Genomic DNA, 23,184 nt, shown 5'->3' with positions numbered 1-23,184 from the left:
CTTTGCGAGTAAATAATATGAAAATGAGTCGAAGCCAGATGGCGCTGGCGGCGCGAATCATAAAACACGCTCAATTTATTTTCAGTACCTACGCGGGTGATTATTTGAATTATTCGATAATCATAGGAATACAAACTCGTCATTAAAATGTACCTAGTAAAAACTTGTATATTGGGTAACTACGTTGTGATAAAAATTCTTCAATTTACGATCAAAAGGTTACGTTCTGTTTACGGTTATGTTCCATACACAGATGATAATATTTTTAATTCAAAACGTATCAAATAATTTCAATCTCTACCATACAATGCTTACAAATAAACGATTTATTTATTTAATTGACGAAAATGCGCTTTTTATAACGTGAGTAATTAAATTCAAGAACTGCCAAAAGCGGTTAAATAATTATAATTATAAAATATATTGTATAGCCTTTGAAACGAATGAAAGAGGTGCGAAAATCCCCAGCGACATTAAAACATAAATTTTAATTCAGTCTTATTTAACACGAAACGTTTTTATTTCCTTTTTGGGGCTTCAGCTCAAAGAGATTTGGCGATTGTGAAGTGCCCTGCTTTAATAGAGTTGTCAAAGGACGAGAAAAGGTTACAAGATATTTTACCTCTATAATGAAATTTCACATCATACTTTACGTAGAATATCATTAATTATATTATTCCAGTTAAGAAAGTGGAAAAATAATCTTGTCTTAAAGTAATGAAAATGTAAAGAAATGCAAAATTATAATATTCTGGGTACTGTGGTTTGTGGCTACTTTACAGAAGGAAAGAAATTTAAATGATATTATTTATATGAAAATTCAAGCAATTATATTAAAAGCTAAAGATTTTGTTTGCTGGAAAGCTCTAATCTCGGAAATCATACGAGTAGAGCCCGATTTCAAAAATGATTTCAATGTTTGATAACCTATTTATGAATAAAGGCTGCATTATAATAACACGACGCTAAGACCAATAGGAGCGAAGAAATGCGAGTGAAACCGCGGGGCACATGTAGAAAATCATTTGACACTGCGTATTTTTGATAAATCTTTGAGATGTCGTTTTGTTAAGTACTTATGCAATAGTGTAAAATAATTGGAACCACAGGCAGGTACTAATATATGTCACCTTATCACCAATATATTTTCGTTCTTCGAATCACTACGTCATTCCAGTCCAACAAACAAATAAACATATAAACAAACAATAAGTCCTATTTGAAAAATGTATACTTCAATTTATTTAGTGGCCAAGTTTTGCAGTCGAACGTCGCTGTAAGCCATCAAAGGAACGGAAGGACATTTCAGAATTGAAAACTAGGTACTTAAAATATAATGACGAGGTGCAGTGCAATTGAAGTTTTTCTCAAATAGCAGTTGTAAGTTGTAGCCAATTGGAAACTAAAAGCAATTTCTTCTGCAAAGTTTGCGAGCCACCTTGAATACCTAACTAGCAACGACCCGACACCATTGCTTTAGTTCTTTGATGTTTGACGTGTGCAAAAAGTTAACTAACTTCCGACTAAGTGAGAAGATGAAGTATTTCATAGCGAGTACAATTACCTTGATGTTCGCTTTAACGTTTTTTCTGTGATCAAATAAGACTACAAAAGAGTTATCTGCGTCATGCTCTATTTTGATAATTTAAGAACTGTACCAAACCCACCAACGATTTTATTAATACAGTGGTAATTAATTAAATTGGACAAAAATATGTTTGTGAAGCCAAAACAATTGAGTTTTAAAATTATAATTAAATAAGTATACCTACTCTACATTCCTGGAAATCAACTTCATCGTTATCGAATTCATAAAGTATTCATGTACCTGTATGAAATCAAATTAATTATAAGGGATCTTAAAATTATAAACTTTTAGGCTCGGTGCTGATTAATTATTATTCAGTTGGGGAGAAATCAGTTTCGCTCATAACAAAACTGAATTTCTTAACATTGATATACCTAGTAATTTATTTTTAGATGAAATCAAATTATTAAAGTTCAAAGATCTTACATTAGATTAAGATTGATAGTTGAATAGATGATATCATATAAATATGATAAATAATCTTCGGTCATGATCCAGTTAAATTGTTTTTTTTTTAATTACCTACCTACCAACTTTCACAAATTCAGATGTGTTTGACTAACGAATATGAGAAAAATAATCCAAACAACCAATCCACATTACTATGTCAGCAGAGCAGCGAAAAACAAACTAAAAATACCAATTCCATCCCCTTAATCAAAGTTTTAAACTAATTTCCCTACGAACGGATACTCACGATGCAAAGTTTATCTCGCGCCCAACAAACATTTTCGAGTGCAATCTGCACAGCCTCTTGAATTAAACTGATGGCTGCTTCAACTTCTACATTTTAAGAAGCGTACAATCGAACGAAATGTATTGAACACAGCAAACTGAGCATACAAATATAACTCGTATTCCGTAGGTGGACCAGCTAAGTTCGCGTGGAGGATTATCGAGTGCAACTTCAAACTTCTTTGATTAAAACTTCAGATCGCAAGAGGCAACTTGAGTGCCGACTGTCTATGATGGATTCGAATGGAATCAGTTAAAAACTATTTAAATATGTATGGAAGTGTTCGCGCACTTCACGGATGAAACTTTACCTACAAGAAATTTTTTTTGGTTGCTGAAGCAAAAGGTACTTTTCATTCAGTCAGCTTTTATTATAGGAATTGAGCAACTTATTAATTAAACTAATCTTCAAAATAATTGCAGCACGTAAGTAAGTAAGTAACTAAAACCTGACTAAGTTTGGTTTATAGATTAGTATATTCGATATTTATTGCATTCTTGCCGCTAATCACTAGTGCGACCATTTCTGTTTCAAAAATTTCATGTTTCAAAATGTTATAAACTGCGCTCCAGTTAATAAAATCTTTCCGCGACCTATTGTTAAAGTTTCGCAAATATTTATTGGGAATTACCATGGAAGTTGTAGCTAACGAGGCTCGAGGCTCGAGGGGAAGTTTGCGCAAGTTTGCATGGCAATGGACCGCCCGCCGGCCGCGCCTGCCTAACGATAACTTTGACGCTACGTGACTGATAGCTAGCGCGGGATACAACACATCTCTACGGACAATATTGTTTGAACAATTTAGAACCCGACTTTAAAATATAGGTTACTTTAATATACCTACTAGGGAAGCGCGTACCATCTTAGACCGCATCTCAGCTTTCCATCAGGCGAGATTGTGGTCAAGCGCTTCCCTATCCTAAGTAAAAAAAAAAAAAAAAGGTATTTAAAAAAAACAAAAAAAAAACACGCATACACTCGTGAAATTGTTATATTGTCGCCGATCCTTGATAAGCGTACAAAGTTTGAATAAAATCTATTATTTAAAGTGGGTTAAAATCAAATCTAAGGGAGTCTATGTAAATACTAACATACAGGTGAAACGAATAATAGGTAGGTAAGCGTGTTCAAAAGGATGTTCTCAATACGACTGTACCGTGTAGGTGAACTACGTGTTTTATACAAAAGCAGTAGGTAATATAACTTTATACTCTATTCATTGTTGATCGTATAAATAACTTTATTTTCAACCGACCAACACTTTATCTATTTCAAACCAAATAAAGATGTGTCCTATATTATGTATTCTGCACCTATTTCTTTTCCACTAAACTCAACATTCATTTAAAAATAATATGGAGTCAATAAAAAACAAAAATATTTTTATTTTGTTTCATTTCGACTGTTTTGTAGGAATAAAGGTAGGTAAGTTCAATTGTCCCTGTCGAAGTAATTCGGTGGCACTTCTGTAGATTGAAGACTCGCCTCACAGCTGTTCATAACTCAACTCAAACTTCGGACCAAAACCTTTCAATCAAATCTATATTCAAATACTGAAGAATAATTAATTTAAAATAGGTAGATAAACCTTTCATGACGTGATTTGAATGAATTGTTTAACGGAACGTATTTTTAAAGATTTATTGTTCACTAGTGGTCCGCCCCGGCTTCGCCCGTGGTACATATTTCGCAATAAAAGGTAGCCTATGTCCTTTCTCGGGTATCAAACTATCTCCATACCAAATTTCATGCAAATTGGTTCAGTAATTTAGGCGTGATTGAGTAACAGACAGACAGACAGAAATATTATAAATGCGAAAGTAACTCTACTTTCGTATTTATAATATTAATAGTATGGATTAGTACAGCAATACAGTAGGAGTAAAGTACTATAATTCAATGAATTAAATTGTTTTCAACAATCTTTGTTTTTCGGGAAATAAAAACTTCAGTGGATTTGCTGCCATCTATATATTTTCTCCTGAGACATTTAAACCGTAGAAATCGGTTGGCAAGTAGTGGTTTAAGTTTTAACCTTCAATGTTCTAGTATATGCTCCACCCGCTAGATGGCGCTCAAACTAACTTTCTCTTTAGTTTGTTTATAATAATGATAGATGGCGCTATGACCAATATTTGATGAAACTATTTTTTTATGGCCCAACTTAGACCCAACAATCTTTTGGCACAGACTAATAATAATATACTACGTATACTTTTGGTTTTATCTGAATAGTCTTATTACACAGAAATAATAATAGTTTAAGAGATATTATATTATGTTACATACAAATTTAGACAAAAATATTATATTTATTATGCACCAAAATAATAGGTAAAAAGTAGGTAGATATAAAAAGTACTGTAATTAATTTTAAGGAGTTTTACAACAAACACTGAAGTCTCTCACTGAAGTCAAACTCTTTCGTAGATTAATATTAGGCACTTATGATAAACTTAGATTAGATTTTTTGTTGCCGGAAATCTGAACTTTAATTTAGGTAGTTAGGTACTTCAAAATTTTAAATTTCACAAACTGGCAAAAGTTCCAATATTTTGTTCAAATTAAAATATAAAGTAGTCGGTATTCATTTCTTAAAAACAATGCCATTGAACTAGGCATTCTACATTTTTTAACCGCGGGAGCAAAGTCACAATTTAAAGCTAACACGCACACCGCAACGTAACCCGAGTCGGCTGCGGTCGACTTACGTCCAGCCGATAATCCTACATGCTAATAGGCAAGCCTCTTAGTTAACGGATCTGTTTCCTTGAAGATTGTGTTTCTTATGGGTGTAAGGACTCGCCTGAGCGTTCCACTCGCATTACAATAACTACTTAAGATACGGTTGTTACAAAACTACACAATTTAGCATCCAGTTCGTTCTGCCAACGAATAGACGCACTACACGCTTAGACTACACGCCATCTTAATACATATACATAACTTATAATTAACTATATCTACATATTACCTATGTTTTAACAAATGTTCCTTTTAAAACGTTTTAAATGAAATATAGGTACATACCTAATGTACACAGTATAATAAAATATAAGGTGCATTAGGGTAATTATTCCGGATGACGGAGTTAAATGCATTTACATTAAATTAATACGTAGGTAGGTAACTAGTGATTGATTAAACTTTGAATAATATTGTTATCAAATTATTTTTATGCGATGCCCTCACGATACTCACAATAAAACGATGCTGTGAAGTGGTATTCACAATTTTCCGAATTACCCGAAACCCGGAATTCCTCGAATGCACTACCTGTACCTTAGATACTTAATATTTTATTTACTTACATTCTTAAGATTATAATTATGTACGTTACCCATATTATTATGTCTAAAGCATACAAGTTGCTTGTATCATCCAGCATGCGTTGTGCCTCAGACTCAGAGTGATATCCTCATTCCTCATTAAATCAGCACACGCTTGGGTTTTAATTAAATTCAAACCCACAACTTGTGCCAGCAGACGCTCTGTTTACAATTCATTTACTGCTTGACATTTTGATTAATTGAAGATTATTCAGTTTTAGAAAACAAGCGATTATTAAAATAATAAAATATGTTATTGTACATAGTTAGTTACCTAAATATAATTCTGAACATGTTTGAATTTTTACGTATTACGCAGTGATTTTTCAGATAGTAATATTCTCATATTATGACCATTTCCTCGTAATCCAGATTTCAAACGTAATTGTTATTTTAGTATAAGACGTAATAATAAACGAACGTGCCTCGCGTCATATGTTTCATTATTCATAAATCTGTAGCCAATCGATATAAATAACATACCACATTATAACATCCCATTTCCAACCCCTGCAGCACGTTGTATTTAATTTAGCGTGTGTTACAACCCTATATTACTTGCTCTGTGGTTACAACAATTAGGGTCACTATAGCCACAATATACAGATACATACAGTAAGGAAACTTCATACAAAATGTTCGAAATGGCTCCCCCCCATAAAGCGTGTTTACGAGGGTATTGAGCAAAGAATACTTATACTCTAAAAAGAGGTATTGAGGGGGATCGATAGTAGCGGGTGACACATCCACAGATTTTGAATGACAAAAATACATAGTATAGAAAAAAGTTTAAAGTGATGTCATTTCACATTAAATAAATATCGATTGTTTCAGTTTGTATCGATTGTTTCCCTTTCAATAAATATTATATTTATAAATACCGTATCTGACTACAAGTTAAAAGGAGACTATTTTTTAATTTCTCTAGATATGGCAGTATGAGTTTTAAATTATGTTGACATATTTTCTACCAAAATGATAGCTACAAATAGTACAGCTATTAGGAGTCCAGTCTGTTTAAAGATCGCATCTATTTTTTATGCAATCTAGAAGAGCACGAAAATATAAAAAAAGGAAACCTTAAAAAATCTTGTTTAAATTTATGTGCATAATTACGTAAATATTAGGGAAGAAAAAGATAGATATTATAATTATTGTATTTTTATCGATACGTGGCGTCTCCACTTTGTCAAGCACTAAGCCTGTCAAACTATTTTCTTTTTCTTCCTAAAACAAAAAGGTAGAGGTTCTATGCTCGTATAATAATAATTTTAATTTATTTTTGCATATTTTGTGTTTTTTAATTTAATTTAATTTATCGTTTTAAAAATAATTTAGTAGGTATACCTACCTACATACAAGTATTGTAAATTCTGGTTTAAAATAATTATTGAATATATGTATAATACAAATATCAAGCATTATAAATAATTTAGGTACTTACATTAAATAGACTTCGGCGTCCATAACAAAACTAGATTTCGAAATATAGCACTGATAAAAACGTATTTACTTTTACAAGCTGTATTAATTCAGATTGTTTCTTCTTGTAAATTCATATTTAGGCTACACCATTTTTGTATTTTAACGGGTTTTAATCTCCAAATTACCACAAAATCAACTGTGAAAAAAAGCAAACAGAAATATACAGGCTGAATTGATAACCTCCTCCTTTATTTTTTAAGTCGGTTAAATATCAAAAAGTAACAGCCCTATAGCTATACGTCATAATTTCATCGCAGGGGCTTAGTTTCCTAACTGTATGTACGTAGTATAATATATCTGTCAACTGTGCTATAGCCCAACCAAGAGCCCAACTATAATAGCCATTAAACATGTGATAGTTCCCCTGGGAGCGTGTGCGATGGCTTATTTTGGTGTTGATTGGAACACTCGTCCTGATCCTGTAAACCATCTGTTGATCTGAAGATAATCGTAGCTAGATAATTCAATCCGATTTTAGTAAAACATTCTAAGTATATTAGCATATTTTTTGGTATGGCTCTTATTCTGTTATGCTTGGAGTATGTACTTATTATGGGTTTTAGAGCTTTAGGGCGTATTACGCCCTATAATATGTATATTATATTAATAATTAAAGCTCGGCATTCATCATCACTATTTTATGATTTCTGTAAACCGTATCTCACAGAGCAAATAATATAGTAAGTATACCGTATCTATAAATTTTTGATTGACACACCACTCAGTTTTTCTACTTTGTTATGAACCGTAGTTGATTTCAAGGGTATAGAAAAAATATTTAATAGAAACATTGAGATACACATATGGAGACGACACCGCCTACATCACATATACACTTATATGGCGTAACTGCACGCTCATTTTTGAAGTGAAAACTTCTTTAGCGGCGTTGGGTATAAAATCTTAAACTCGCGTCAGGACACTTGGCCTGATCGAAAAAGCGTAAGACGGATTTTTTTAGCCCTTACATTCCATGCGTAAGACGGATACTTACCATTCCAAAATATCAAACATGCTGAACGTTAATAATCAAGTTTTCACTTCTGCCGGCACTCCCGGAGTGCAACCCGTCTTTTTTTATTTGTTTTAAAATGAAACGCATCAAATATGCCTTCGTGTGTGTTACGATATTGCACAAATAATACGGAAAAGTGCATAGGAATAACTTTCATCGGTAAGTACATAACTAGATAATTATTTTTAAAACTTAGTCAGAGCAAAAAAATGGCGCACAGATTTTGTTCGTGGTGTCTCCTCCATACGTAGTACTAATAACTCAATGAATAGAAACGGAAATGTCAAAATGACAGCTAGCATTTGACACTGACGTCTGACAGTTTTAAATTTTCTTTTACGTATAATATTTATTTGTAAACATTGAGCCGTTTCCTCGTATATTAATTTACGCAATTAAATGAAAATGCAGATAACTGCACCAAACCAAAATGGTAATTTTTCAGTAGTTACATTACAATGCAATTTGCAAAATAAATTACTGGCCGTAACAACTTTCAATTTCAAATTCAAATTAAGAAAAAAAAAATTTATAGAACGATTATCGAATTCGATAAAACAAAAATGTGCGTCAAATCATCAATGATCATCGATCAACTTTAATTATTAATTTATTAAAAGCATGGATTCATTCGTATATCTTACGAGATGTGTGAAGGTAATCAAAGAATAATTATTATATTTTCATTTACATATTAATTTACCATTATCCACAAGATGTATTCATTCTCAATCTTTTTTCAGTTATACAGCTTGTCGTAAAGTTTTTAGATGGATATTGCAGAAGGGATGTTAAATCAATCGTATGGTGTGGTTTTTCTATTTTACAACAAGCATCAAATACTATAATATTATGTACTAGCTTCCGCCCGCGACTCCGTCCGCGCGGATGTCGGTCTTCGCGTGGATGGTTTATTTCTTCATTTTGAGTAACTCTGACAATTATATCTTATAAATATATATTGGACCCAAATACGGCTAGGCCTATAATAATACGCAACGTGTGTTCGCGGTTCTACAGAACAACGTCTATGGATAAAACTGAAAAGATTAATTTTTTATTTAAAAAGTATCCTATTATACGCCCAGGATAATAAGGTATAATTATACCAAGTTTCATCGAAATCGAACCGTTAGTTTTCACGTGATGCAGACAGACAGACAGACAGACAGACAGACAGACAGACAAAAAATTTTTTAAACACATATTTGGGTTTGGTATCGATCCAGTAACACCCCCTGGTATTTATTTTTTCAATATTTTCAACTTATTTTCAATGTACAGAATTGACCCTTCTACAGATTTATTATAATATGTATAGTTACAAATACAATGAAATGAGATGACAGAGAGAATTATGAGTTTAATGAATAAACCAATTTACGGTGAAAACAATATTAATATGTTAAAATTATTATTATTATGCATACAATATTATATTTTATTCCAATAAGAACGACCGCTCGCCACACTGGACACGTCCGCTCGCATCAAAATTCATAAATTTTATGCGTCGCGCGGCTTTTTTTTTTTTTTTTTTTTTTTGTATGGTGTTTCTCAATGTTAGCCAGAAGGGCTTTTACATTTTAACGCGGACGCGGGGGTGAACTGAAGGTTCACCCTGGTGCGTCGCGCGGCGCGGATCGCAGTCCTTATATAGGAGTCGTGGCAGGCGTGGCATCGTGCGGCTCTCGTGTGACGCAAACGGTTCAAGCCAAATCCGACTTTCGGAGCTACATGTTACGGCGCTGAATCCACTGCGGTATAGAACAACGTCTATGGATAAAACTGAAAATTTTAGTTTATTTTTTTTTCTACGTATTTTTCCAGGATAAAAAGTATCCTATTTTACGCCCAGGATAATAAGGTATAATTATACCAAGTTTCATCGAAATCGAACCGCTAGTTTTCACGTGATGTCTTCACATACAGACAGACAGACAGACAGACAGACAGACAGACAAAAATTTTTTTAATCACATATTTGGGTTTGGTATCGATCCAGTAACACCCCCTGCTATTTATTTTTTCAATATTTTCAATGTACAGAATTGACCCTTCTACAGATTTATTATATGTATAGATACTACCTAGTATGCGGTATGTACTGGGTCCTTGCTGATATTACGATATTTAAAAAAAAAAAATTATTTTTCAGCAAGGCGTAGTGGTTACAAACATTTGGAACTTCTCTGTCAAGTTAAATAAAACTGTAGTAGGGAAGTAGGGAAGAAGGATATTGTCATATAGTTTTGAAATAATCCAGAAGTAATGCACCTTTTTACTGAAGAAAGAATTATAAAATATTAAGTTAAGAGGTCTAGTATAAGTACCAGCTTTTAATTTAAATTACATTATTAGTACATGCTGTGTATAGTATGATGTCAACTTTATAAAAATTAACTGAATCATGATATATTTTTTTTATTTGAAATGATTTACTAAAAAGAAGTGAAATAATGTCTGTTGAATATGTCTTGTTTTTAAGCTTACAATGAAAATAATTTCCAGAAAGATCATTAGTTAAAAAAATAAATAAAATGATGTGTGGCTTGTTGCAGTACCTGGGTTCATTCCCGGCGGCGGGCGGCGAGCACGCGGCGCGAGTCGAGACCGTCACACGGAGACTGCATCTTATGAAGGTTAGTTCTTCAGAAATTAGGATACTTAATAGTTATTAATTAGTTGTATGGTTATTATAAGTGCTGGTTATCAAATAACAATCATAAATGCTGTGCGAATTCCAAATTTTTATAGACCGTGCTTAATTAATTTTACTTTTAGTTTAAGTTTCAAGAATTAAGATCATATAAGAAACTTGCAATGCTAAAGTCATTTATAGTTTTTTATGGGTTCTCTGCGCAGTTTTTTTTTCTCTAAGTTAGAAAATATACAAAGACAGAATTTATAAGTACATAATGTTCATTCAAGCAGATGAGATTGATAAATTATTAATTAAATGGCTAGTGTGTATTGCAAGTTGCTATGAGACACCGGTCGAAAATCAGTTTATTCTAAATTTTTTTTCTAAATCATAAAGCAAACAAAATATGTAACGATTTACACGAAATTCCATCTCGCAAAGTCCATGCGAGTCATGTACCATCAATAATCGGCTAACAAGGTGATCGAACAAATCGCCGCCATTTGTAGCGAGCCGAGGTCCGCTCCCAAAGCGCATTCATCTCCAAAACCCTTTACAACCTGTCCCATTTCTCCACCATTCAACCCATGTAGGCCACACACTGTATGCTACACAAATTTATACCCTATTTACAAAGTTGCTGAGCTTACATTCGAATGCAGCACCAAGATTCTCAAAAATCTTCTAAAATACAACGTTATTCTGATTTAAATTTTTGGCCATTGAGTTAGGGTTTGAATTTGTTACACACGGCACGGCGGTTTTCAACTGTCCATAGATTTTCATAATGCAAAATGGTTTTGTGATCATAAAACTAGGGCTTAGTTTTTGGGAACTGCTGTACATAAAAGTATCATCCTTTTAAAATGGAAAAAATGGAATGGTTTATTTATTTTAGAGGTTATTACAAAGTATGATCTTTGTAATTGACCTTCCTATAATTTACGGATTACTCCTGTGTGTTGCTATTTCTACAGGAATACTTTTTTGGACGAGGAATTATGAGTGACATTATTTATAATTTCAACATATCAAATGCAGCCTTGTTAGGTACGTGTTGCGTATAATCATGCAGGTACAATAAAACATCACTGTGTTGAACAGGTACACTTTTTATAACGTGTGCAATACGCAATACATTATACATGACAATCATTACATCAGTTTTGGGCTCAGTAAAGTTTATTGCTCAATTGTTGTGGATAATGTTTATAACATAGGGTATGCCAACTAGACCCGACCCGGGTAATCTTAATATATATAAATCTCGTGTCACAATGTTTGTCCTCAATGGACTCCTAAACCACTTAACCGATTATAATAAAATTCCCACACCATGTGCAGTTCGATCCAACTTGAGAGATAGGATAGTTTAAATCTCAAAGCGTTTTAGAAAAAGCGGGCGAAGCCGCGGGCGGTAAGCTAGTTAGAATATAATCACGGGTGGGATCTTTGCATAAACCTTCCGTATGTGAGACGTGAGGACTGAGATGTAATTTCCCTGGGCTTAATTTAAATTTAAATTTATATTGTGATTTTTTTGGGAAACCGGATGGCTTTTTAAATAATTTACGTGAGAATTATGTTTTGCCATGCCTTCCCATAGATGTCAGAAGTAATGTTGACCTTGTAAGAAAGTATCAATTTGGCATGTTGAATTTTAAATTTTGTTATGATTTTGAAAACGAGATATAATATTTACAAAAAATCCCCGAGTTTATAAACACAAAGTTGGCTTAACGTTAATAGTAAAAATGTTGAAAAGAATTAAGTGTTTGGGTTCACACAGCTTTCAAGTGGAAAGAAACTCGAAGTTGTGTCTGCGAAGCTGTTGTGAAGTTGTGGCGAAAGCTTCCGTAGGCTGCGGATTAAACTTTTATATTGCACTTAATGTAACTAAACTTATGTTTAGGTATTTGAACTTGAGTTGCGGCAATCGATGTCAGAATAACTGATCTATGTAATATCATTAAAAGCATATGCTATCCATTTTTTTAAAACATGTAAATTGATTGACTGTATTTTAATTTTTAGTTTGATAATAATAGCGAGAAATCTTCTGGATCCTTATTAGATACGTTGCATTGATACAATTTACTTGAATACGTTTTTAAAATAAAAATAAACTATGTCGCTGGTTATGCCAGGAAGGGATAAGAATTTAAATTTTAATGTATAACTTTATAAAGTAAGTGTAAGTTTTACATATGAAAGTCCGTCATGTTTTAAGTTCAGAACAAAATTTTACCGCATATCGTCGCCGCAAAACGCTTTGGCACAAAACGCACTATTGAGCATGTTTTAAAATTACTTAGGAGGTCATTACCCGGCAGGTTCCCTAGGGCTCGTAGTGGGCCCGTTTTTGCTTTAATTACTCGAGGCAAAGGACCGATTCCATAGGGCTACGAGTAGTTAATTACTGTTTGCATGAAAGTGATGATTGGTTGGTAGGGTTGGGGACACTGGAGGGTGGCGCCCTTGGTGTAGACATGTTTGGTTATGGTGTCGTTCAAATTGAGAAATAATGATTAGCTTGTTACGCGCTGTGTTACGTTTCATTTAAGGGGCCTTAGTAGGTGAACACGGCAAAATGGACTGTTTTCTATGAGCTATAATTGAAAATATTGAAGTTTTTTCGCACTGGAATTTCTAATATGTATTACAGAACGTATGTGTGATGGGATGACTGTTTCCAAAACACGATTGGAAACATTTTGCTCGATAAAAAAAAATCCTGAAGTTACCTCTAAAATATCATATAAATGCTCATTACAACCGTATTTTACGATAATAATTCGTATAAAATCACAAATACATAGGTATTTGTCGATTTCGTGACTGTTTTAGATTTAGAAAATACTAAATATTTTCATTCACTTTTTGATAAAAATGTGAATGGCGCTTACGATTTTTAGTTTGGAGCACGTTGATTCCATACTAAACGCGGACCCCCTCACCGCTTACCTCAGGCCCGAATAGCTGAATTTTCGCTGACCGCCTAACCCCTCTTAACAGTATTAACAGTTACTTGCTGCTATGAATACCTTTTGTTGGTCAAGGATTAGTTATAATCAACAGATAGTTGGCAAACAAACAGGAGCTGTACGTTTCCATCAGTGATCTCTAAATGTCGGCTATCATCCTGGCGAGCCTCCAGGAATTAATCTGTTGTCACCACAGCTCTTAGATTGACTAGTTACTGGATAGATACTAAACAAATAGATACAAAGTTTTAATATTCATCATAGTTTTTTTAATTTTCCAATAACGTCGAGTGCGTCTGGGATCGTTTTCTGTGGTAATTAAATCTTATTAAATTGACGTTATTTTAGATTTATATTTTAATTAAGAGAAACGTCAAAGAACCATTACAACCAACATTATAATGTAGTTGCAATAGTGTTTGTTGTTTGTAAAAGAATATTAACATTTTCATTTCAAAACTTCGTAAAGTTGAGTGGCATGTATTGTTTTCGTGACCGCGTCATAAACAAACAGAATGCTCGAATTTCCTTGTGACTGACGCACTTGCGCCGTCTAGTTTATATTCGATCTGTGGTCGTCTCGTTTCGCCAGTCGCAAATAAAGCAAAAGCTCGGACAAATCAAAAGCCTTTGTGCGTAGGGCCTAGTATAATGGCGTCTGGGAAATATTAATATTTTTTACAACTTCCGTCTGCTAAAGCTGTAGAGTGTAGGTATGTCTGGACTTCATTTAATTATGAGAATCGAACTGTCTTCTCGTATTTCAACAATGCTTTCAGCGTTAGTTAAGCGTAAATTAAATTAAGAAAGATATTTTCGATTTTATGTTTTTTAGACTTGTGATTGGACTCGTGAGCCAGAAGAAAAGAAATAACAGCTTAATAAATAATTTATAATTTTCTACTGCGATTTAATAAAACTCAGAGAATAATTAGGAGTCAAATCTATTAAAAAAACTTATTCGTAACTTGAAAGATAAAATTTTAATTTATATGGTGTATCATTTCGGATAGCTATGTACATAGCATTGTTAAAGGATAATAGTACAGGATGGAAACACATTTATATCCATAAATTGTTTTATGCCGTAATAATTGTCAGGCTGTTGGTCGACCTTGAGTCGTTCGTAGCACTCGTAGTGCTCGTCGTAGCACTCGTAGCGTAACAAATGTTCTGTATCCAATCTGCGCGGCACCGCTACGGCGCCTGTGGGACAGATATAAGTAGGCGTGGATTTGTATCGATAAATTCTTTATTATTAATTTAATTATCGATTTAGTGGATCCCTTTTCTAAAGCGTTTGTCTCATTGCATTGGAATGAATTTGAAAACAAATCTTTTATTATGCTCCCTTTGCATAAAGATTATATTTCAATAGAAATACATATAGGATATCTATATGTATTTCTATTGAAATATGATCTTTGATTTGGCAACTTTAAATGGCTTTCTAATAATGTAATCAGTAATAACTTATAATCTTCTACTACGGATATAATTGACAAAGTTTCATACAATTTCAACATTATATTTAATCGCATTCTTTGATTTTATATACTAAGCACATAAATAATATTAGAAATATTAGTTTATTTTTTTTTTTGTATCGAAGTTTTGCTAAGTTTGAAGGTTTTTAATATGTATTCCGTTGCACAAGACGCATTACATAAAGTATTTTTGTCGTACTTCGAAATTATCCCTTTTGTCACATTTTATCGATATCTTGCGAACATCCCTAGCACTCAAAGTTCCACACTGGTTGGTCTTCCGTCCCTGACGACTGGGTAAATTAGACTAGGACGATGCCGCGCCACCTAAACGATCTTTTACTGCAGCTCACTGAGACTTACACGATGTATGTTTAGTGCACTGTAATAAATCTACACAATATGTACTTAAGCGGTTTACATTAAGTGACTAGACGCTGCCCGCGGTGATGGTTGTTTTTAATTAAAATTACCTACAATGTTTGTTTTCAAGATTTTTAAGTTTCGTCCGCATTGCACACGCAATATAATAAATTCTATCTTTGTAACTGAAAATAATGCAGTATTTCGTTTACGGTTCAATTTTTATATTAAAGTTTTGTATACGCTGATTATGTAAAAAATATTAAACAAGTTATTATGTAAAAATTGTATTGCTTTCGTTCCCATTCCTAAAAGTGTATTTATCATTTGCAAAATAAACCTTAAAGCCAACTTTCTGAAAAAAATACAGTGATTAGGCGCTCTCTCTCGTAAATCTTTTTAACCCGTCCTATCTGCTAGAATGCTATAAAGAATATTAATAATCATAAAAGCTAAAATTAACAAAACTCTCCATTCTTACTTTATTGTCCCATACAATGGAGGATATTAAAAGTTGATGTGATGTTGGCTTTGTCAGTAATCTTTGATAATACGAAACGTATCGTTAGATTGATACTAGTTCCTGACACAGCTCTGCTTGTATTTTATTAAGTTTTATATACTGACTGACTTTGCTTTGGTTCGCATCGCTTCGTCATAATATTAAAGAGTAAATCGAATATTACAAAAAAATAGTAAAAAATATTTTCATCAGGATAAATTTCATTTCATCAAATTAGTTTGTTAACAATGTTGGTCTAGAATTTTACATTACTGAAGTCAAAGTTTGTCACTTAAAATTTTGGTATCAAATTGTGAAAATTTACTTCCTAAAAACACCTTATCCGTGTCACATATCTATTTAAATTTTGATTGCACGTATGGATAAAACTCATAAAACACGTCCCGGGCAATGAAACTTTGATTATGTTTTTACGAGCTTACATTGCGTCTTCTCACCCCTCACTGGGATGACTGATGAATTAATTACTGTTGTTAAATTAATGACCCTATTTAGATGGTACTATACTTAATAAAAGGAGGATATCGAAATCTTATGTAAACGATAAGCCTTCAGCCGTTATTGTTTCAGTTTTAATTCCTAGTAATACATATGTATGAAATAATGTTTAATTATGTACTGTGTAAAATGGAATTAGCTAGTTTCGAACCTGCGTGACCTTTTATAAGGCTGAGAATTACCTTCCTGACTTTGCGTGTACAATTTTATTATTTTTCTTTTATTAGTCTTTATGATCCGCCAATAAAATAAATATTAAAATAAAAGCGCTTCTTACAGAAATCTAGATCAATAAATAAATCTGATAGCGAGCTATTAGGTTCGGTTTAGAATATACATATTATAGTGTAGAAGAAGAATATGGGTATATTTTTCCTGAATAATAATTCTTTTGCGATATACGTATTTATTTTTTATTACCTTTGCATATATGTAGTATGTAGTAGATTCCAAAAGGGATCTCGTGATCATACATCAAATATTTTTCATTCTATAACAGGAACTTAAGTAATTGTATATTCTAGATATAGAAAAACTTATCTGTTTCTTAACATAAGCGTGCCAAAAGTGCTAACTAGTCAACCAATTACTAAACACAAGATTAGCGCGGCTTGTAAAAATGCGGTGCATTAAAAATTTACGAGGCGCAGGTGAAGCCAGTTATAATTTAGACGAGCGGCAACCGACCTCAGATATTACGGGGCTCTATCGCTGATGACAATATTGAGAAGCCCAGTTACTGGAGTTAAACATTATCGTCGTTCCAAGGCTTTCATGTCTTAGTACGTTTAACGTTTACATAAGTGTAGTGACAATTTATTTACTTTTATATACAAGTAGATGGATTATTGCCCGAATTTTATAGGTATGTAGATTTTTTTTCATCTGGTTAAATATATATTTTTTACTTTACGCTTTAAAAAGGCGGGTTGTTTGTTTTCACGCCAATTTTAAATGTTCTATAAAATGATAAAAGCTGCCTTTTTTGAAAGTCGGTAAAAAGATAGCAGCAGCGCCGGCAGTCAGTAAATCATGCGCCCGTGGCGTTGATCGCATTTTTATGTTCACGATCTAAGTTTCAGAATAACTTGCTCGATTTCATCGTCACGAACAACTTTCGAGGTTTTTCTTGTTATATACCGCGACTCGTTCCATCCTTAAGGTAGATATTAAATTATAATAGTAAAATGTTACTGGTTTTTTTCATTTATTGCTTGAAAAATAAAACCGCTTTGCGAATCATATGAGCGGAACAGCATAATATCAAGAGGCAGGTAGCCGATTATTTATTCGATGAAAATACAAGAAAACGGTACACTCGTACGTATAGGTCGCGGCTTATTTCATGTTGTTGAAAGATATTTATGCGTTTCAGCTTCAAAGTTAATTCCTTTTGTGTTAAACAGCAAATAGGCATCTTCAAATCTGATTCGATTGACTTCCTACTTTATATGTATTGTTATGTAAAAAAGTTTGATGCTAAAAACTAAATTTAAGATACGCATAAGTTTATTTTTCTGATGTGTACTTTTCCATTCCAATATTTCGGTACTGCAACTGCATTATAGGTACTAATATTTCTCAGTGCCATTTACCGTTTAACGTATTGGACAAAAGAAAACAAGTCGTTGCGCTTCGACCCCGGGCCGTTTGTTTAAGCGTGAGCCCATTTCTGGAATTCTTGCATCTTTTTCGTACTTATGAATATGTATCATTGCGAGAATGGGATGGAGTTAATTGTTATTTATGATGAATAATTCGCGCATCAATTACGAAATGTTATATGCAGTTTTGAGTACGTACTGATTTCGTTAATTATTTGTTCCTTACATTTAACTGCGATGCTATTATAGCTTGTTATGAATAAAATATTGTAAAAAAAAACTTACAAGGAAAATATAAATTTAATATAAACTAAGCCGATTTTAATGCATTTGCACATTGTGTGGGAAATTTTGTACGTTTTTTTACATTTAGTATTTCGCAATAACCGAAGAAAAATAGACAACAAAATTCAACAGTCATTCTTTCATAAACAAGAGAAAAAAATAGATAATATGTATTTATGCAAGAATTCTCATTATGATTGTTGATACCAATTAATAATAATAAATCATCTCTATCAATAAAGTTACTACAAATAAATGATCCGGACATTCAATTCCATATTATCGTTTCCGCGATGGACTGATAGACATCAAACCCTTTCTTATCTCACTTGTCGTTTTGTACAAAACAATACAAGGAAATATGAAATATAAAATCTAAGTTCCCTACATCATATTTTCGTGTATAACGTCGCGACAAGCTGCACAAGTTAATTTTGACTCGAATACATAATCAATTATATATAAAAAATAAACGTGCTGTAACACACACACACACATACACACACACACACACACACACACACACACACTCATACTGAGATTTTGTTAAATTCTTTCTTTTCTTTTGTGTTTTTGCATTGTATTCATTCATATTGTTTTATTTCTGTGTCTAATAGTGTTAAGGAAGAGCGGAACCTCCTGACACAAGCATTTATTTGCTTACTAGGAGTGTTCCAATCACAAATTAGTTAAGGACCTATTGTAAAAGGAAGAAATAAATAATTTGAATTTGAATTTGAATTTGAATTATTTTGGATAGCTCTACATTCTATTTATGCATTTCGTTCATTCAGTTATTTTGTAACACAGTATTTATGCGTTTCGAGTAAAAATTGTGTTAAAAATAACTGAATTCTTTGATAATCTCCCGAAAGAAAGTGCGCGGATCCCTAAAACATACAATTTCTTGTAACATCCAAGTGCCAAGGTTTATGAGGGGCGGGAAGATAAGAAAAGTCTCAAGTTTGAGGCTTTATCCTAGACTTGCTTTGTTTCGAATAGGCCTCGGGAAATTTTAACATCTACTTTCGTGTTTTAATATTAACCACGAAAAAGTTCGCCTGAAAGGTAGAACTTGTGGTTTTAATAACGTAATCGGTACTACATAATTTACCGAGAGTAATTTGTAATTACGAGAGTAATTACATTTGTATAATTTGATTATAATTTTTTTTATGCGCAATGCAAATGTCTTATATAAAAAGCCTAAGTATACAAAACTATCGCTATGTTAACAAGGAACACATAGCCTTTTTAAAAGTTAAATGTATTTTTGTGATAAAATTATTGGAAAATTCATTATTTATTATAAAAACTGAACGCACTCGTAGATATGTACATGTATATTCTTACATGTACGTATGTGTAAGAAAACATTTTAATATATTCCTTTGCAATGCATCGGTTACTCGTTTCTTTACAAATTAATAAAATAATAATTATGTCGACGTTAATATAATAACACGTATAACATATTTTGAAAGAGCGCGCTCGCTAAAATATGAAAACGTTTTCATAAGCAAAGTTTGTATGAAAAAATTCAAATGAATGCCCGAGATGAACAGATTGAGATAAAAACCTTCAATTTTGTGGAAAATTCCTCGGAACAGACCTCTGCGTTAGTCTTAGGAGTTAGTTAATATCTTATCTCTTTATTATCGTATGAAGGATGAAAATATTCATTCTCAGCATCAAATATTTTATTTATTAAAGACTTAACGCAATAATACAATTAATTTTTAAAGCTTATCATATTCTACTTACAATTAAGTATTTAAATATACTATTTACTTCATCTACCTATATTTTATGTGAAAAATATTGTTTTCACGTAAATATATTTTCTCTTATTAAGTACTATAAAATATAGATTGTTTAATTTGGTTAAAATTCTTAAAAAGTGAAACCTCAAATTATAATAATTATGGTGTTTATAGTCATGACCTCAACAAATTGGAGAAATTTTACGGTAAACGTTTCAATTAACTTGTACTTTAATTCCTCAAGAAGGAAATAAATATACCTATGTTTGATACTTACTTGTGTAACATAATACTCAAGAATATACAACTTCATGAGACTTATGTTCGTTTGCTAAAACATACAACAATTGCTTAGTGCGTATGTTAAGTACATACGCACTAAACAATTGTTATAGATTAATTATTATTTAAAAAAAAGATTTTTTAAATTCAGACGAAAACAATCAAAATTATAATTGCAGAAACGTCCTCAGAAACCGGCACGGAATCTTGGCCACTTACAAATTTGCCGATAAAAAATGTTTGAAGTGCTTTTCACGATTTTTTTGTATACAGATACGTTAACATATTATTTCTTTAATTTTATGTCAAGAAATCATTAAGTTTGAGAATAATCTTTTAACACTTTTTAAGAGTTAGTCGAAATTTGTGATTTGTGCGGTTATGCCGAAGTTACGAATTGTTCGTTTTAAACTTTTTTCGATATCAGTTATGCCGTTTTAAGATATTGTTATTGTTGTGCTGTAGTCAATGATCATAACAAACAATAAAAAATGCCGTTAGCATCTCAACAGCCTGCACAGGCCATCACAATATTAGACCAAAGACTGCCACAACATAAAGTACCTAATGTACAGTAAGTACGACGTTCAGCTATGCACTATGCATGGAAAAGATAGCAGGAGACTGGCAGCTACACGTGCAGACCAGGAAGTGGAAGCGTGAGGTGCACATCAGCTCGAGAAGACCGGTTTATTGGTCAAGAGATACTCAGAAATGGCTTTCTGAAAGTTTTTGAGATACGCCATCGGCTCCAAAACACCAGGACAATAAATTTGGGTGAGTAATCAGTGAGAAGACTAATGAAGGAAGTTAATTTGAATGTTTGCAGACCAGCACGCCGTACAGAACTCCTCAGACATCACAGAGAAGCACGTCTTCGTTTTGCGCGAGAACATGAAAATTGGACCCACAGCCAGTGCGCTCGTGTGGTGTTCACAGATGAGTGACGAGGCACTTTACGAGCTTCTGATAGCCAAGAGTCAGTATAGCGAAGACGATAAGAGAGGTTTTCATCCATCACCACAACTCAAACGGCGATTTTCCATGGAGGGTCAATAATGGTATAGGGAGGTATAAGTTTGGATGCTCGTGTGGTGTTATTTATCGTAAGTAATGACTTAAATTTGATCAGGTACGTCGAGGAAATTCTCCAAAAACATGTTCAGCCCTATAACAGATTTATCAGTGAAGAAAGATTGCTACTAATACACTTTAACGCACGTCCGCATGTCGTACGAAGCGTATAAGCGTACCTTCAAGAGGTTATTATTGAAAAATTGGAGTGGCCAGCTCGTAGCTCGGATGTTAATCCAATAGAACACATCTGGAACATGCTTAAAAGAAACATAAAGTTCGATTCCAACCCACCACCAATGTAAGATGAGTTTAGAAATACATCTAGGGCCGTTTGGTACACTATAGCTCAAGTTGACATCAAAAATGTATTCTAGAGTATGACAGAAAGGATGTAAGCAGTGTTTCAGGCAAGAGAAGGAAACACCCAGTAATAAAAGACTGAATTTTTTTTATGGAAACGCTTTTTTCTAATTTTTGTGACTTTTTAAAGAAATCATTTAAAATTCACAGGAAAAGCGTAAATTCTTGTTTAATTCATATCTACGCTGTAGAACTTCTTATAAACTTCCAATTATTACTAAAAGTTTGTAAACACATTACATTAACTAGTGTTGATTAAATTTTTATTGAATTTTGTAGTAGAAAAGAAATAGTGTAATTTTTCGTAGAAATTTGAAGTGGCCAAGATTCCGTGCCGGTGAGTGTAGCTTTTAATAATTATTACAGTCATGATTGTACCTCTGGAGCACCCGTCGCGACTCGCGTCGTTGTCAATAAAATTAGATATTTTATAATGTATTATTATGTATTCCTTATATAATTTATTTTTAACCTCCAAACACGTTACTACATTGGGTAAAGATTGAAAGTCTTTTAAAAGTAGATGACGATTTCCTTAATAATTCAGTTAAATAGACGTATTTGTACTTTAAAAACAATATCGTCGTCTTCATGAGTAACCATGAAGCACTCTCTTTAACCACTCCATAGTTTCACGAAGACCCATTTTCATGAAAGCCGGTATACGAGTATTGCCTTCAGTCTCGCGCCGCACGTGGTTTCAAACGCACGTGTGTGTTTCCCGCGATATTTACAATTAAAGTTTCAAACTGTTATCAAAGTTTTATACGCTGGTTTGGAGAGGTGAGCATTTAGTTTAATAGAGTAGAATCTGTAATTGGCGTATGTTGTAAGAAAAACCACGAAGATCCCTAATTCATTATTCATTAGTTTTTTTGCACATAAAGTTGTACGAGGTACATGCTCATACATTAATGCATAAGCCAAGCTATTCGCCCGGTTTTGCGTGCCTTTACACATACTTGATAAAATTTAGGTTTATTTTAAAGTTAAAAAAGAGCTTATCATTTGTTTTATAAAAACGATTACAAAATGCTTAAAATTAAACAATTACATATTACAATCTATTTCATCTAAACTACTGAACCAATTTTGATGAGATTGTCATCCACTGAGAAAGTTAATAATATTATTGGTTAAGTTCCAGAAGAAACCATAACC

General features: G+C 32.9%; 1 protein-coding gene across 1 annotated transcript in view; it reads left to right on the top strand.

Annotated features, from left to right (window-relative positions):
- Positions 1 to 23,184, top strand: part of LOC123693266 — a gene marked incomplete at its 3' end in the record, with an annotated part of 88,544 nt that overhangs the window by 6,117 nt on the left and 59,243 nt on the right. The window contains exon 2 of the mRNA XM_045638273.1: positions 10,715 to 10,795. Within this exon, the coding sequence (XP_045494229.1) occupies positions 10,715 to 10,795 (81 nt within the window). The remainder of the gene's footprint in view (positions 1 to 10,714; positions 10,796 to 23,184) is intronic.

This window comes from Colias croceus, chromosome 7 (genome assembly GCF_905220415.1).
Source record: "Colias croceus chromosome 7, ilColCroc2.1".
In the NCBI taxonomy this organism is placed as follows: domain Eukaryota; kingdom Metazoa; phylum Arthropoda; class Insecta; order Lepidoptera; family Pieridae; genus Colias; species Colias croceus.
Note: the sequence above shows the minus strand (reverse complement) of the source record. Positions and strands in the feature narration are given on the sequence as shown.